The following is a 12,650-nucleotide window of genomic DNA, read 5'->3' as shown; positions in this document are numbered from 1 at the left end:
AGTTCCTGTTATTAGCGCATTATTGAAACAAAACAAACTCTTCAGCTCATATAATATTAGTATACATAGATTGAATTAATGTTTTACTTTATTCTCGCAGTAAAAGCGACAACCTCCACTGCGTCGGCTAGCACGTCACAAGGAGACAAGATGGATGTGGATGACAGCGCTAAAACCAGTCCCTTCGACGAACCACAGGCGTTGGCGCTGTTCGCGTTGTTGGACCAGTAAGTGTTATATTTTAACATAGGACACATACCATAGGGGTTTTATATCACAGAAATGGTTGAGCCATAGTTGTGTGTGAAAATATATATGCTATTTGTCTTGTCACTATTGTGGGCTTCTGAGCATACAAATAAATAGATAGACTAGCTAAAATACGGCATAAGTACTGTAAATATAGAATTATTTCTTGGAGTCGCTATTTTAATAGTACTACCCATGCAGAATTTGTAATCCCATTCTTTATCTCCATGGATAGCATGTCATTTCAGGTTACATTGTCAACATTGTGTAAATACCCACTATGTAGTCATAGTGGTTTTTTAGGTACATAGTTAACATAGTTGTTATATCGATTTTCCTAGATCTTTATCGACAGAAGCAAAACAACCAAACCTCATCCTTTAAGAGTTACTAATTACCCGTGGTATTATTTAAAATTATTTCAAGTCCAAATTTCGAAAGAGTACGTAATGTGCTTGAGAAGGAACATGATGGACCAAATTACGAAAGTTAATATAATTATCATTTTTTTAGCTACATGCACAGTGAAGAGCCGATGATCCGGTACATCGCGATGCGTTACTCCGCGGCCGTGTTCCCGCAGGACTATGTGCCGTCTAGATATCTGCTGTTATTGGCTAGTGGAGACAGGTGAGCACTTATTTATTTATTTATGTTTATTTATAATTTTTTGTATACACACGTGATAGAGAAACAACATAAAAGATAGAAGTTACGTTGCACTTTAAAAATAATAATAAGTTAGCGTCCTTAAGCAAAACTAATCTTTTCTTGTTTACAGTAATCGGGCTTGACATAATTTTAAAGCCTCGTAACAATTTTTCCCGTTTATTTTTTTGATAAAAATTTTGATAATGGGTATTTTTTGTGTAAAGACACTTCCAGATTTATATAAAACATATAGGAGTTCGCCATTTAATTAATACGTATTCACAAAATATTTATATTAATTGAAAAAAAAAACTTATGTATACAACTTAAAACTCAAACAGTGCATCAAAAAAGTTCGCCATTGTTATTTACACTTTGTTATTATATTTCAGTCAAGACGACATCTCAACGGAAGCACTAAAATGTCTATACGGTACCTCACGAGCCAGCGAAATAGAGGATGCAGTATTCAACGTATCAAAGAAAGAAGCATCAGTAGTCACCATAGACGAGGATTCTTCTAAGAAAGACAAGGACAGAGCACCGGAAGTCGAAGAGTTTAAAGTGCCAAAGTTTAGGGAAGTAGTGAATTATATTTGGGATCAAATGCAGAAGAGGAAGAAGGGGTCCAATGCTAAGCATCGGTTTGTGGTCGGCAATCAGGTGCTGCAGTTTCATCCGTTGACTTATCAGGAGGTTAGTAGATTAATGGATCTTTTTTGTTTCTTTAGGTCCGATTATTTAACCATTCAATCATCCGTGGGATAAATATTAATAGTGTTTTCTATGCAAAAGCTATCAAACCATCAAACGTGTAATTCAGTTACAAGTGATCAGGCGATTCAAAAATCGGCCCTTGGTCATAGATAATTCTTGAGAAGCGATCGCTCGAAAATATTGTGTTCAGTTTTGTCAGATTGGTAGGTTCAAATAAAAACGAATCAAATAGTGCACCATATCATATTAGTTAGCAAAAGTTTAAGTTTATATACTAATTAGAAACAACAACGTAGTATTTTTGACAGTTTTTTTGCAATATCCTATCTGACATATTACACTATCCTACATGAATTTTGTCACTTCAAGCTACAAAACTTTTCCTACAGATTCTACGCTACATGCGAATGTGCCTGAACCGCGACGCGAACCTAAAAGACTGTTCGAACCACCCGAACGCGAAGTCGCCGCTCCTCGCGAAGTATTTCTACGATAACCTGTTGAACACTGAAGTGTTGGAGCGGTACCTTACTATGATCACGTCGCTGTTGAATGCTAGTCCAGGTATTTATTACATTATTATTATTACTGCTAATTCTAACTGAAGATAAGAGAATACAATTAAAGTTTAGCCGCATATGGCCAGTTACACTTAGCTGTAGACGGTTAAACCTAGTTGTACTCGCACTTAGAGCTCTATCCGTAATATAATGTAAGAGTGAACTGTTGCCTTCCTGTTACCCTAAAAATTAAACAAATAGGCATTTGAGCGATAATCTGATAGCGATAGATAATTAAAGTGACACAAAAAAAAAAAATACATACATTCATTTTCTCTAAAACAAGCTCCATAATCTTACCTTCACAGAAATAATGCCATTATCATGCTTCCTGGACATCGTCGGCTGTGTACCTGAAAAAATGTCTTCAAAATACACGAGCCTACTCCCATTCCTTCGCAATTTATTCACCACCAGCACCAAGGAGGATATTCGCGAAATAGCCTCAGTTATCTATGCCATCATTACCGTCAATACCAGCGAGAAGTCTGCCATAGACAAGGAGATCAAGGAGTTTGTAATACAAGGGAAGAGTAATAAGAATTTGGAAGCCCAATGTGGGTATTTGTCGGCCGTGTCGAACTTGTGTGAGCGATGTGTCGTGTTGGCGAAGAGGGGGAAGTTTGGGGGGAAGGGATTCAGTCCGGCTAATTGGGAGCCGTATCAGGAAGGTGCTGTTGTTTTTGGTAAGTTTTATTTTTTACTACCCTTTGTATTATATGTTATACAGAATGGTTTAAATCAAACTACCAAATCTTGAATATTTGCCAGCTATAAGAGAAAATCTTCCTATTTTCTGTGACATTCATTTCATACTTCGAAGTGTGAACATTAAACGGCAGTAACATACGGCAAAGCATGTAAAGATGGATTTCTATAACCTATACAGGCTGTTACAAAAGGTACCCGTAAAGCCGAAAGTAGATTACGAACAGAAAATTATGTCTTTCAATATCTCATCACAAAAAAAACGGATATACAAATTAAATAAATCCGCAGTCAATCTATGACAATAACCTTACCTCCACAGCAAACTTCCTATCGAGCCCACAACCGCTTCTCGTAAGCTCGTCATGTTCCGCCATTTCTCTCCTCGCTCGCTGCAGCGGCTTACCTCTGCCCAACACGTCAGCTAAACAGGAGGAATTATTGAAGAGTGATAACCCTTTCAATGTTAATAAGAGCGATACGAATGTTGAAGAGGGCGATGTTACCAAGTTTATTGTAGCTGATAGGTGAGTGAACATTTATACTAAGTTATAATCTTAGTGATTTTCTTGATTATTTTCTTTTGTTTGTGCGAACTGTTGAAAAGCTACACTATCAATGACATAGGCTATTTTTAGTAGAAGTGGAAGTATGTAGTTCCCGCGGGACGCTTGTGATACAACTTTCTCAAGCTAGTACCTAGTAAATATAATTCAGTATAGAAAGTTCTGAACAGAAAGTTACTATTCAGAATTATGTTTATTACCGTTAATTGTGTACCGAAATAATTCTTAAGATTTTTGGGAGTTGTTTTACTTGAGTTTTAATGTAATAAATACAAATATTGCCCTTCAATTTCTTGTTTTCACAAATATTATTTTTCTGTTTAATTTTATTTAGATTGTTCAAGATAGTTGGCAACGCGAAACTGCCGTCGAAGTTAAAAGAGAGGGCGCTGTTCACGCTTGGCCTTCTGTGTTGTGGAGAAAGATTGCCTTTTGCCAAACAGATCGTCATGGGATTCCTGCAAATGGCTAAAGATGTAAGTTACAATTTTTCATTCCAAATCTTCATTAAATAAAATAAATAAAATGTACCAGCTGAGAAAGAAATAAAATTTAACATAATTTTCATTTTTTTTTATTCTGTACGTTCTGAATTCAAAATAATATCGTTGTTGATTATTGTTATGTTTTCTTTTTTTTTAGAGCAAAGAGTTCGAAATACATTTGCAAATAGGCGAGTCACTGGTGTTATGTGTGGAAGGTGTAAATTCTAATGAAAACAGGGATTTGTGGACTGAATTGCCTAAAGAGGTAAGGTTTTATTTTTAGTACATATGTATGCATGTGGAGATAATATGTGTTATTTGGTTACTTCCTACATTTTCTTTAGTAGAAAAGTTAAAAAAGTTTTTTTTTGTAGGGTACGGCAAAAATAAAGAATATGGAAGCTTTAAAAGAAAACGATCAGCTGCTAGAGTGGTTGCTTCATGAGCTCTTCAAGATTGGAAGACATCCACATCCACATTCCAGACAAGTAAGAATTAATTTAAAAATAAATTATTATTGTGTTCTTTTTTTAAACCTTCATAAAAATATAATTCTATTTTTAAATTAGTGGAGTTATATTAAGAGGAGGAGTAATATTTGTGTTTCAATGTTTTGTTTAGGCGACCAGTATTTGGTTGTTAGCGTTGCTAAAGAACTGTCCAGAACGAGAGCCAATCAAGAGCAAACTGCAAATATTGCAAGATGTCTTTATGGACTTCTTATCAGAAAATAGCGGTAAGATTGAAATCTTTTCTCTTCACATTTCCAAATTCTGCCGAAAATTATCAAATATACTCGTCAGAGATGAAAACCAACTCTTTATAATGACAATTAATGTACGGCGGGTGGGATGGCATTTCGGTCTTTGTCGCTTTAAATATTCAACTTTTTGCTCATCCCCCCCCGTACAATCTCTTGACTTGCAACAAAAATAAATAACACCTATTTTAAGTTACTTCAAATTAAAACGCTATTTTATTTATCCCTTGGCAACTAGGGTCCATCCATAGAAAATTATCTTTCTCTTTAAATTATCTTTATAACTAACACTATAACAAAACATAAACTCATATACAAACAAAATTATCCTGTTTCCCACAGACATAGTACAAGACGTAGCCAGCAAAGGTCTGTCGCTAGTCTATCAGAACTCAGACGAGAGTCAGAAACAGGCGCTAGTGGGTCAGATCATAGAGCAGCTGACCAGTGGCAAGCGGTCTGTGGCGCAGGTCACTGAGGATACTAAGATATTTGAGGAAGGACAGCTTGGGAAGGCTCCTACTGGGTAAGTTTGTACAGGGTACCTAAAGTTACGTAGTTATGTGTTTCCCCTTGTATACTCCCTACATACTCTCATTATGTACACCCTAATTTACACTCCTTATACACTCACTTATGTTCATCCATATGTACCATCACTCGTGATTATTACACGTGATTATTGTTGATTAGACTCAAGACTAAGCGGTCGTGACTATTGTGCTGAGTATAATGAAACATTTTAATTAATTACGAATTATAATAATTATGCGGAGTCGTAATATTGAAAAGTGTGTCGCGTTGTTTTAAGTGAGGCATCATTGTTTCTACAAGATGAACTAAAACTATTAGAACCGAGCTGATTTCCCTGTGTTAGTATGTCTAACCCGGGTTTAAGCCCTTTCGGGCGTAGCCAATTGCTAAGACGTAGCCCACCCCCAACGCCCTTACCCTCAGAACAACATCAACAAAGAGACCCAGAGCCATCGGCGCCCACAGACGTTGCAGTTGAAATTATCTGTACGCCAGAAATACAGAAATGGATGGGTGCCATTGAGACAATCCTATCTGAAATTTGCACTATCGTGGCGGATGGAAAAATGAACACTGACCAGAAGTTGCGCGTCACTAACCTTTGCCGAAAAGTCTCGCATGGGACATCTCAACTGGCGGTACAGTACCAGTCCCTTAAGCAAAAAGCCCTCCAAGCACAAGTAACCATTCAGCATCTTCAAGGTCGACAGGACATTGCAGACTCGATCGAAGAAATAAAAAAGGCAGTTGAAAAGGATCGGAATATTGGAAGTGTTTCTTATGCCAATGTGGTGAAAAAAGGACAAGATTTAATACGCCCAGCCAATTTCCAATCTTTAGCCATATACCCTGCAGATAGGACGCAGTCCAGTGACGACACAAAAACTTTAGTTCAAAAAATAATCTCGCCTGAAGAATTAAAACTGCGAGTCCGCGGCATGAAAAAAATTAGGAATGGAGGCGTGATAATCAGTGCGGATAGCAAAGGAGATATTGAGAAACTGAAAGCTTCCGAAAAACTCGTTTCTTCTGGCCTAAAATGCGAAGAGCCTTCCAAACGTCGTCCCAGAATAGCAGTCATTGGGGTCCCGGTTGCTCTTACGGAAAAAGAAGTATTGGACTGTATATTCGAACAAAACCTTTCCGAAAAGCTGACCAATACCTCGCGTGTGTCCTTTTTAGAAAATATAAAACTCAGCCACAAATCAGGGAAGAAAGATCGGCCTACCTGTAATTTTATCCTCGAGGTACCTGCAAGCATTAGAAAAATGCTGATATCTCAAGGCCGGATTTTTATAAATTGGACGTCATGCCCAGTGCGGGATTTTACGATTGTTACTAGATGCTTCAACTGCCAGCAGTTTGGTCATGCAGCCAAGTTTTGCCGCGAAACTAGCCCCACATGCAACCTCTGCGGGGAGACAGGTCATGCTTTTAAAGAATGTCCCAACAAATCGCGTCCACCCAATTGTGGTACCTGCAAACGCTTCAAGCGCAAGTGTGATCATCCCACAGGTGATATGAACTGCCCGGCACGCAAGTATGCTGAAGACAATTTCATTAATTCTATTGATTATGAAGGCGCCTAAGAGCGCCACCTATATATTTATTAAGTAGCACATATATACTAGGGTTTACACCTTTATTTATTTTGGTAATTTCTAACTTTATGACGCAGCAATTAATCACCGACATTGATAGTTTTTCCGTATCTGAAGTCATAGTTTGTAATATTGAGGAGTGCAAGAAATATTGTACGGCTGGAAATAAAACGATTACTTTACTAACCCAAAATATTCGCAGTATAAACCGTAACTTTACCGGTTTTCAATTACTATTGCAAAATCTTGACTTATGCTGTGATATTATTGTGCTAACAGAATGCTGGCTATCAAAACAAGCAGACAATCTGCCATCGCTTGACGGTTATACGCTATATAAAACTAATTTAAATACCAACCAAAATGATGGCCTAATTGCTTACATTAAAAATACCTTAGAAGTAACAGTAGAAGAACCATTGCTTCTAGGCTGTAATTGCCTATTAATTAAAATTAACCCCGATATTGTAGTGATGGCTATTTATAGGCCTCCATCCCAAAACATGGACATATTTCTAGACTCGCTCAGTGCTACATTAAGTAAAATTTCCTGTCATAAAAATATTATACTTTTAGGTGACATTAATATTAATATAGCTCCAGGGAAAACTGAAACCCATGCACATAACTACCTCAACATCTGCACATTTCATGGTCTTTTGCCAGCACACAATCATCCCACTCACCAGAGTGGTTCATGCTTAGATCATATCATCATTAAGACAAAATCGCCATCTAAAACATTCATTACTAATTCATCGCTCACGGATCATCAGGCTATATTATTAACTCTACAAATATCTCCATCTAGAAAAAACTGCTTGCGTAATATTGAAAAATTAAATATGAAGAGTCTTGAAAACGACATGCGTGACATCGATTTTGACCCTGTTTTTAATTCAAATGATCCGAATGCCTCGTTGCAGTATTTTATTGAGGCGTTACAAACACGCATCAGCAATAACACATCAAGCAAAATAATATCTAGAAGGTATTCTAACATCAAACCTTGGATAACTCCCGGTCTTGTCCGATGTATTCGCCATAGAGACAAACTTCATCAAAAGTGGAAGCAAACACCCAACAATACAATACTTTCAGTCACATATAAACGATACAGAAACTTTTGCAATAATCTGTTGAAAAAACAAAAAATACAATACGACCGTGCACAGCTTCAGAAAGCGGGAAAGAATAATAAGCTAATTTGGAAATTCATAAAAAGCAACACTTTCAAACAAACAAAAGTAGACACTCAGCTTGATCTTTTATCAACCTGTTTGAACCCATCCGAAGCAACAAATAAAGTAAACAACTATTTTGTTAACGTTGGCAAAAATTTAGCTGAAAAAACCTTTTCCAGAACTGCAATCAATCAATGTTTGCCTGAGACACATAACTCTCTGGGCTCTTTCGTATTGTTAGAAACAGACGTCCAGGAAGTGTTATGTATAATTAATGGTTTAAAAGACGTTTGTGCTGTGGGTTGGGATAACATCCCTAACAATGTGCTAAAAAGTTTCAAACACCTTATTGCACCGCCTCTAACACACATTTTTAACTTATGCCTAAGTAAAGGAACATTTCCGAATTTGCTTAAGAAAGCTGTCGTAAGCCCTGTTTTTAAAGCTGGGGACAAAGCCAATGTCACTAATTATCGACCCATTGCAGTATTAACAGGTCTTTCAAAGATTTTGGAAAAAATAATAAACAGTAGATTAATTAAGTATCTTGAAAATAACAACTTACTATCGGATCAACAATTCGGATTTAGGCCTAAAAGATCTACTAACCAAGCAGTTCATAAATTAACAAATCTCATCTGTTCTAATCTAGATAATAGCATGATCACTATTGGGATCTTCTTAGACCTTGCCAAAGCATTTGACACCATTTCTTGTTCCCTATTATTACACAAACTGGAAAAAATGGGGGTAAGAGGAGCACAACTAAAATTATTTTCTGACTATCTCAGTGATCGTCACCAATGTGTAAAAATTGGTCAGTACAAAAGTTCTGACCAAAAAAATAGTGGTTTCGGGATTCCGCAAGGCAGTATTTTAGGCCCCACCCTTTTCTTAATTTATATAAATGGATTAAGCAGCTTGTCACTTGCAAATGGTGTCATTATGTCATATGCTGACGACACAGCTCTTGTGTTCTCAGGCAAATCTATAGATGAGGTTTATGAACTTGCCCAAAATGGTTTTAATATAGTGTCTAATTGGCTTCACAATAACCTACTGACATTAAATTCAGATAAAACCAAGTACATTTTATTTACTATAAGAAATACTAACAATACGAACACTAACCTACACATTTATGCACACAATTGTCATATGAGTACGTCCGCTGACACAGCATGCGCTTGCCCTACATTAGTAAAAACTGACCATATAAAATATCTAGGTGTCACGATTGACGCCCAGCTTAACTTCCGGAAACATATTGACTCATTATGCACTCGAGTTCGTAAATTGATATTTGTTTTAAAACTTGCGTAACATAGCAGACTTCACTTTAATTCGGCAGGTGTATATGGCCTTATGTCAGTCTATTCTTGCCTACTGTATTAGCTCCTGGGTGGCGCCCTAAAACTATCCTCTTGCCCTTGGAACGTGCCCAAAGAGCAATCCTGAAGGTCGCAAGCTTTCGTCCATTCAGATTCCCCACCCACCAGCTTTACAGGGAATGCAAAGTGCTAACAGTACGCCAGCTATTTATTTTGAATGTAGTACTACTCCAGCATGTAGAACTTGGTTTCAAGCCTGTACCTTCTGGCAAAAGAAGAAAGGATTTAGTTTGCACTAACTCTCGGACTAAACATGCTTTCACTAACAGGTTTTATTTATTTCTAGGGCCTTATTTGTATAACAAACTTAACAGATTGCTAAATGTTTATAGTGTTAATTTAAATAAGTGTAATATAGTACTAACAGAATATTTACAGTCCCTCAATTACTCAGACACGGAAAAATTGTTAGAAGTGTTAACATAAATTGCTTATCTTAGTAAATTAAGTATAATTAGAATAGTGTTATAATTAAGGAAACTTTGCCCTTGCTTAGTCTAATAATTAAATAATTATGTAATATTATTGTTGTTAAAATGATATCCGACAATGCGTCTGAGCCTTGATAGCCTGAAACACAGGTTTAAATAAACCTAGTTCGGGTGGTCCCGATGTTTAGAATTAGAACTGTTTTTAGTTTTATTATTGCCTGTATGTAGATATTAGCCTAGATTAACTTAGTTTATCCGAATGTTATCATTAAGACAGTTTGTTTTACCTCAACATCTGAGACATTTTAATTACTAATTCATGTGATTTATGTTTTTTAAATAAATTTTTTATTTTTATTTTTTTTTTATTTTATTACTCACAATATACTCCTTTATGAAACCCACTGTTCTCCCTTATGTACTACCCGACGTTAGTCCTGTATATAAAAAATAAAGGTATTTGATATATGCTCCCCAATATACTCTCTCAAATTCTTCCTTTTACCCCCTCTATGTACTCTCCTATAGAAATAGTTCCTTATTTATTTCCCCTATATAGTCCCTCTTATTAACTACCTCTATGTATTACTCGTTGCTACATTACTCAATCTGTCTCGAAAAAGTGAAGTTACACATTGCCTCTTTTATTTTAGCGGTAATCTGTCTACGTACAAAGAGTTGTGTTCCCTCGCATCAGACCTGAACCAACCGGATCTGCTGTACAAGTTCATGCACCTCGCACATCACAACTCCATGTGGAACTCTAAGAAAGGTAAGCAGAAAATATTTCAGTTCTTCTTGATGCTCCAAAATCAATATGTACAATTAGGAAATTCTCCTTCGTTGATTTAAGCAGCAGTATAACAAGTCCCGTAACTCGAAGGCTGGTATTTTTTGGATGACAGCTCATCATCATTGGCCACAGAGCATCTTAGTCAGATGATTGTGGCAGTGCTTGTCTATGCGGTTATTAGTGCAGCAAGCACTTTCTCTCTCTCTTTGTGGTTGAATAAGCCAATGGCTGCGCGACACGCCGCATTTGACAGCTATGTTTTGCCATACGTGTTTTCTATTTATCTATCTATTTTCCAATGTCAATATACAATATAGATTTAATCAAAATTAAAATGAAAATATGATAGTTTTGAACTTGAAGAAAGTATAGTATTTTTATAAGCAAAGGGAGTAGGTCCCAACGGGATACGTAGGATCGAAAATGAAAAACCACATCTAATGATATTAATATTTACCTTCCCCCAGGTGCAGCGTTCGGTTTCCACTCAATAGCCTTACAAGCAGGTGCCCAACTATCCGAGCACCTGCCGAAGATAGTCCCGCGGCTGTACCGCTACCGCTTCGACCCCACGCCGCGTATACAGAACTCCATGCAGAGCATCTGGCATGCTATAGTGCCCAACACTACCGCTACTGTAAGTTTTACTTCGTACATACATTGTACATCTGATCTCCTCAACCCCTGGCAACTCCAAACCCTTTGCTAAGACTGTTTGTCAGACTTTCTGTCTTCCTGTAAATACTGCTACAGTTGTTCAAATGACGAAATCTTGAAGACCTCATTATGGCAAGATGGTCACCCATCCACAGATAGACCGCAACAAGTGTGATCGTAACCTTATGATCGATCGATCCAAGCAACTTTGACATAGCCAAGGGCTCTTTAAAATTTAGTTTTAGTAGTTTAGTTCCACTAAAAATGTTTCTTCTTCAGGTTCATAAATACCACAAAGAGATCCTGGACGACTTAGTGGCCAATTTGACGTCCAATCAATGGAGAGTCAGGATGTCTTGCTGTAACGCACTCGCTGACTTATTGAGGTAATTTTAATATTAACAAAAAAACCTCTTATCATCTTGTTCAACATTTGGAAGAGGGTTCTCTTAGGTTTAACAATAGCAACAAAATCACAAGATCAGAGAAAAAATACCTCAATTTTCAAATCGGTGTCAAGAATGTTTTCACTTAACATTAGCACTCCGAATATTTTGAAAATCATCATCATCCTTCTGCCCCTATGCCAATTTTATTTGGGGTCGGCGCAGCATGTTTTCTCCTTCCGTAGTCTTCTATCTACCTTCTCATGTAATTAGTTAATATTTAGTCGGTCTCTAAGCAACTTCTAACTAAATAAATAGTAGAAATTTTATTAATGAGAATTTATACTTGGTACAGAGGCGCACAAAGTTTACACGACTCATTGGAGCAGCTGCCGACGATTTGGTCGCAATTGTTCAGAGTAATGGATGATGTACACGAAGGTACTCGACAAGCGGCTACCTCTACTGCTAACGTGCTGTCTAAGGTGAGAATAACTTACTAACGAAATAAAAATTAATGAAAATGAACACGGTATTTATGATTGTGAATTATGAGTTTTTAAATCCTACTAATAATATTACAAACGCGAAAGTTTGTATGTATGGATGTATGGATGTTTGTTACTCTTTCACGCAAAAACTACTGAATGGATTTTAATGAAACTTTACAATAATATAGCTTATACATCAGAATAACACATAGGCTACAATTTGTAAACATATTGTTCGAAATACTAAGAGCCCCCGCAGACCACAGATTTTTTATCGGCCGATAGTTTAGTTGGGTTGGCCTGCTAGTACGCACACCGAGCCAACTAAACAGTTTAGTCGGTGATGAGCGCGCAAACTATCCCAACAGTCTGCCGACTATTTGCTAGTTTCTAACCAACTGGTGAAAAGAGTGGTCGCACCGCACAATGAAAATTAATAAAACATTGCATAGAAATGTTATTATTGTTCTCATACACCGGAGAACG

The 12,650-nt window shown here is 36.9% G+C and overlaps 1 protein-coding gene across 1 annotated transcript in view; it reads left to right on the top strand.

The window, feature by feature from the left end:
- LOC110380570 (proteasome adapter and scaffold protein ECM29) overlaps positions 1 to 12,650 on the top strand; it is a 31,811-nt gene that overhangs the window by 4,851 nt on the left and 14,310 nt on the right. Inside the window, exons 13-27 of the mRNA XM_064034094.1 lie at positions 101 to 227; positions 763 to 879; positions 1,293 to 1,596; positions 2,007 to 2,181; positions 2,486 to 2,863; positions 3,208 to 3,412; positions 3,786 to 3,927; positions 4,094 to 4,201; positions 4,311 to 4,424; positions 4,558 to 4,672; positions 5,039 to 5,222; positions 10,491 to 10,609; positions 11,098 to 11,267; positions 11,567 to 11,673; positions 12,029 to 12,158. Of these exons, the coding sequence (XP_063890164.1) occupies positions 101 to 227; positions 763 to 879; positions 1,293 to 1,596; positions 2,007 to 2,181; positions 2,486 to 2,863; positions 3,208 to 3,412; positions 3,786 to 3,927; positions 4,094 to 4,201; positions 4,311 to 4,424; positions 4,558 to 4,672; positions 5,039 to 5,222; positions 10,491 to 10,609; positions 11,098 to 11,267; positions 11,567 to 11,673; positions 12,029 to 12,158 (2,495 nt within the window). The remainder of the gene's footprint in view (positions 1 to 100; positions 228 to 762; positions 880 to 1,292; positions 1,597 to 2,006; positions 2,182 to 2,485; positions 2,864 to 3,207; positions 3,413 to 3,785; positions 3,928 to 4,093; positions 4,202 to 4,310; positions 4,425 to 4,557; positions 4,673 to 5,038; positions 5,223 to 10,490; positions 10,610 to 11,097; positions 11,268 to 11,566; positions 11,674 to 12,028; positions 12,159 to 12,650) is intronic.

Source organism: Helicoverpa armigera, chromosome 4 (assembly GCF_030705265.1).
Source record: "Helicoverpa armigera isolate CAAS_96S chromosome 4, ASM3070526v1, whole genome shotgun sequence".
Lineage (NCBI taxonomy): Eukaryota > Metazoa > Arthropoda > Insecta > Lepidoptera > Noctuidae > Helicoverpa > Helicoverpa armigera.
Note: the sequence above shows the minus strand (reverse complement) of the source record. Positions and strands in the feature narration are given on the sequence as shown.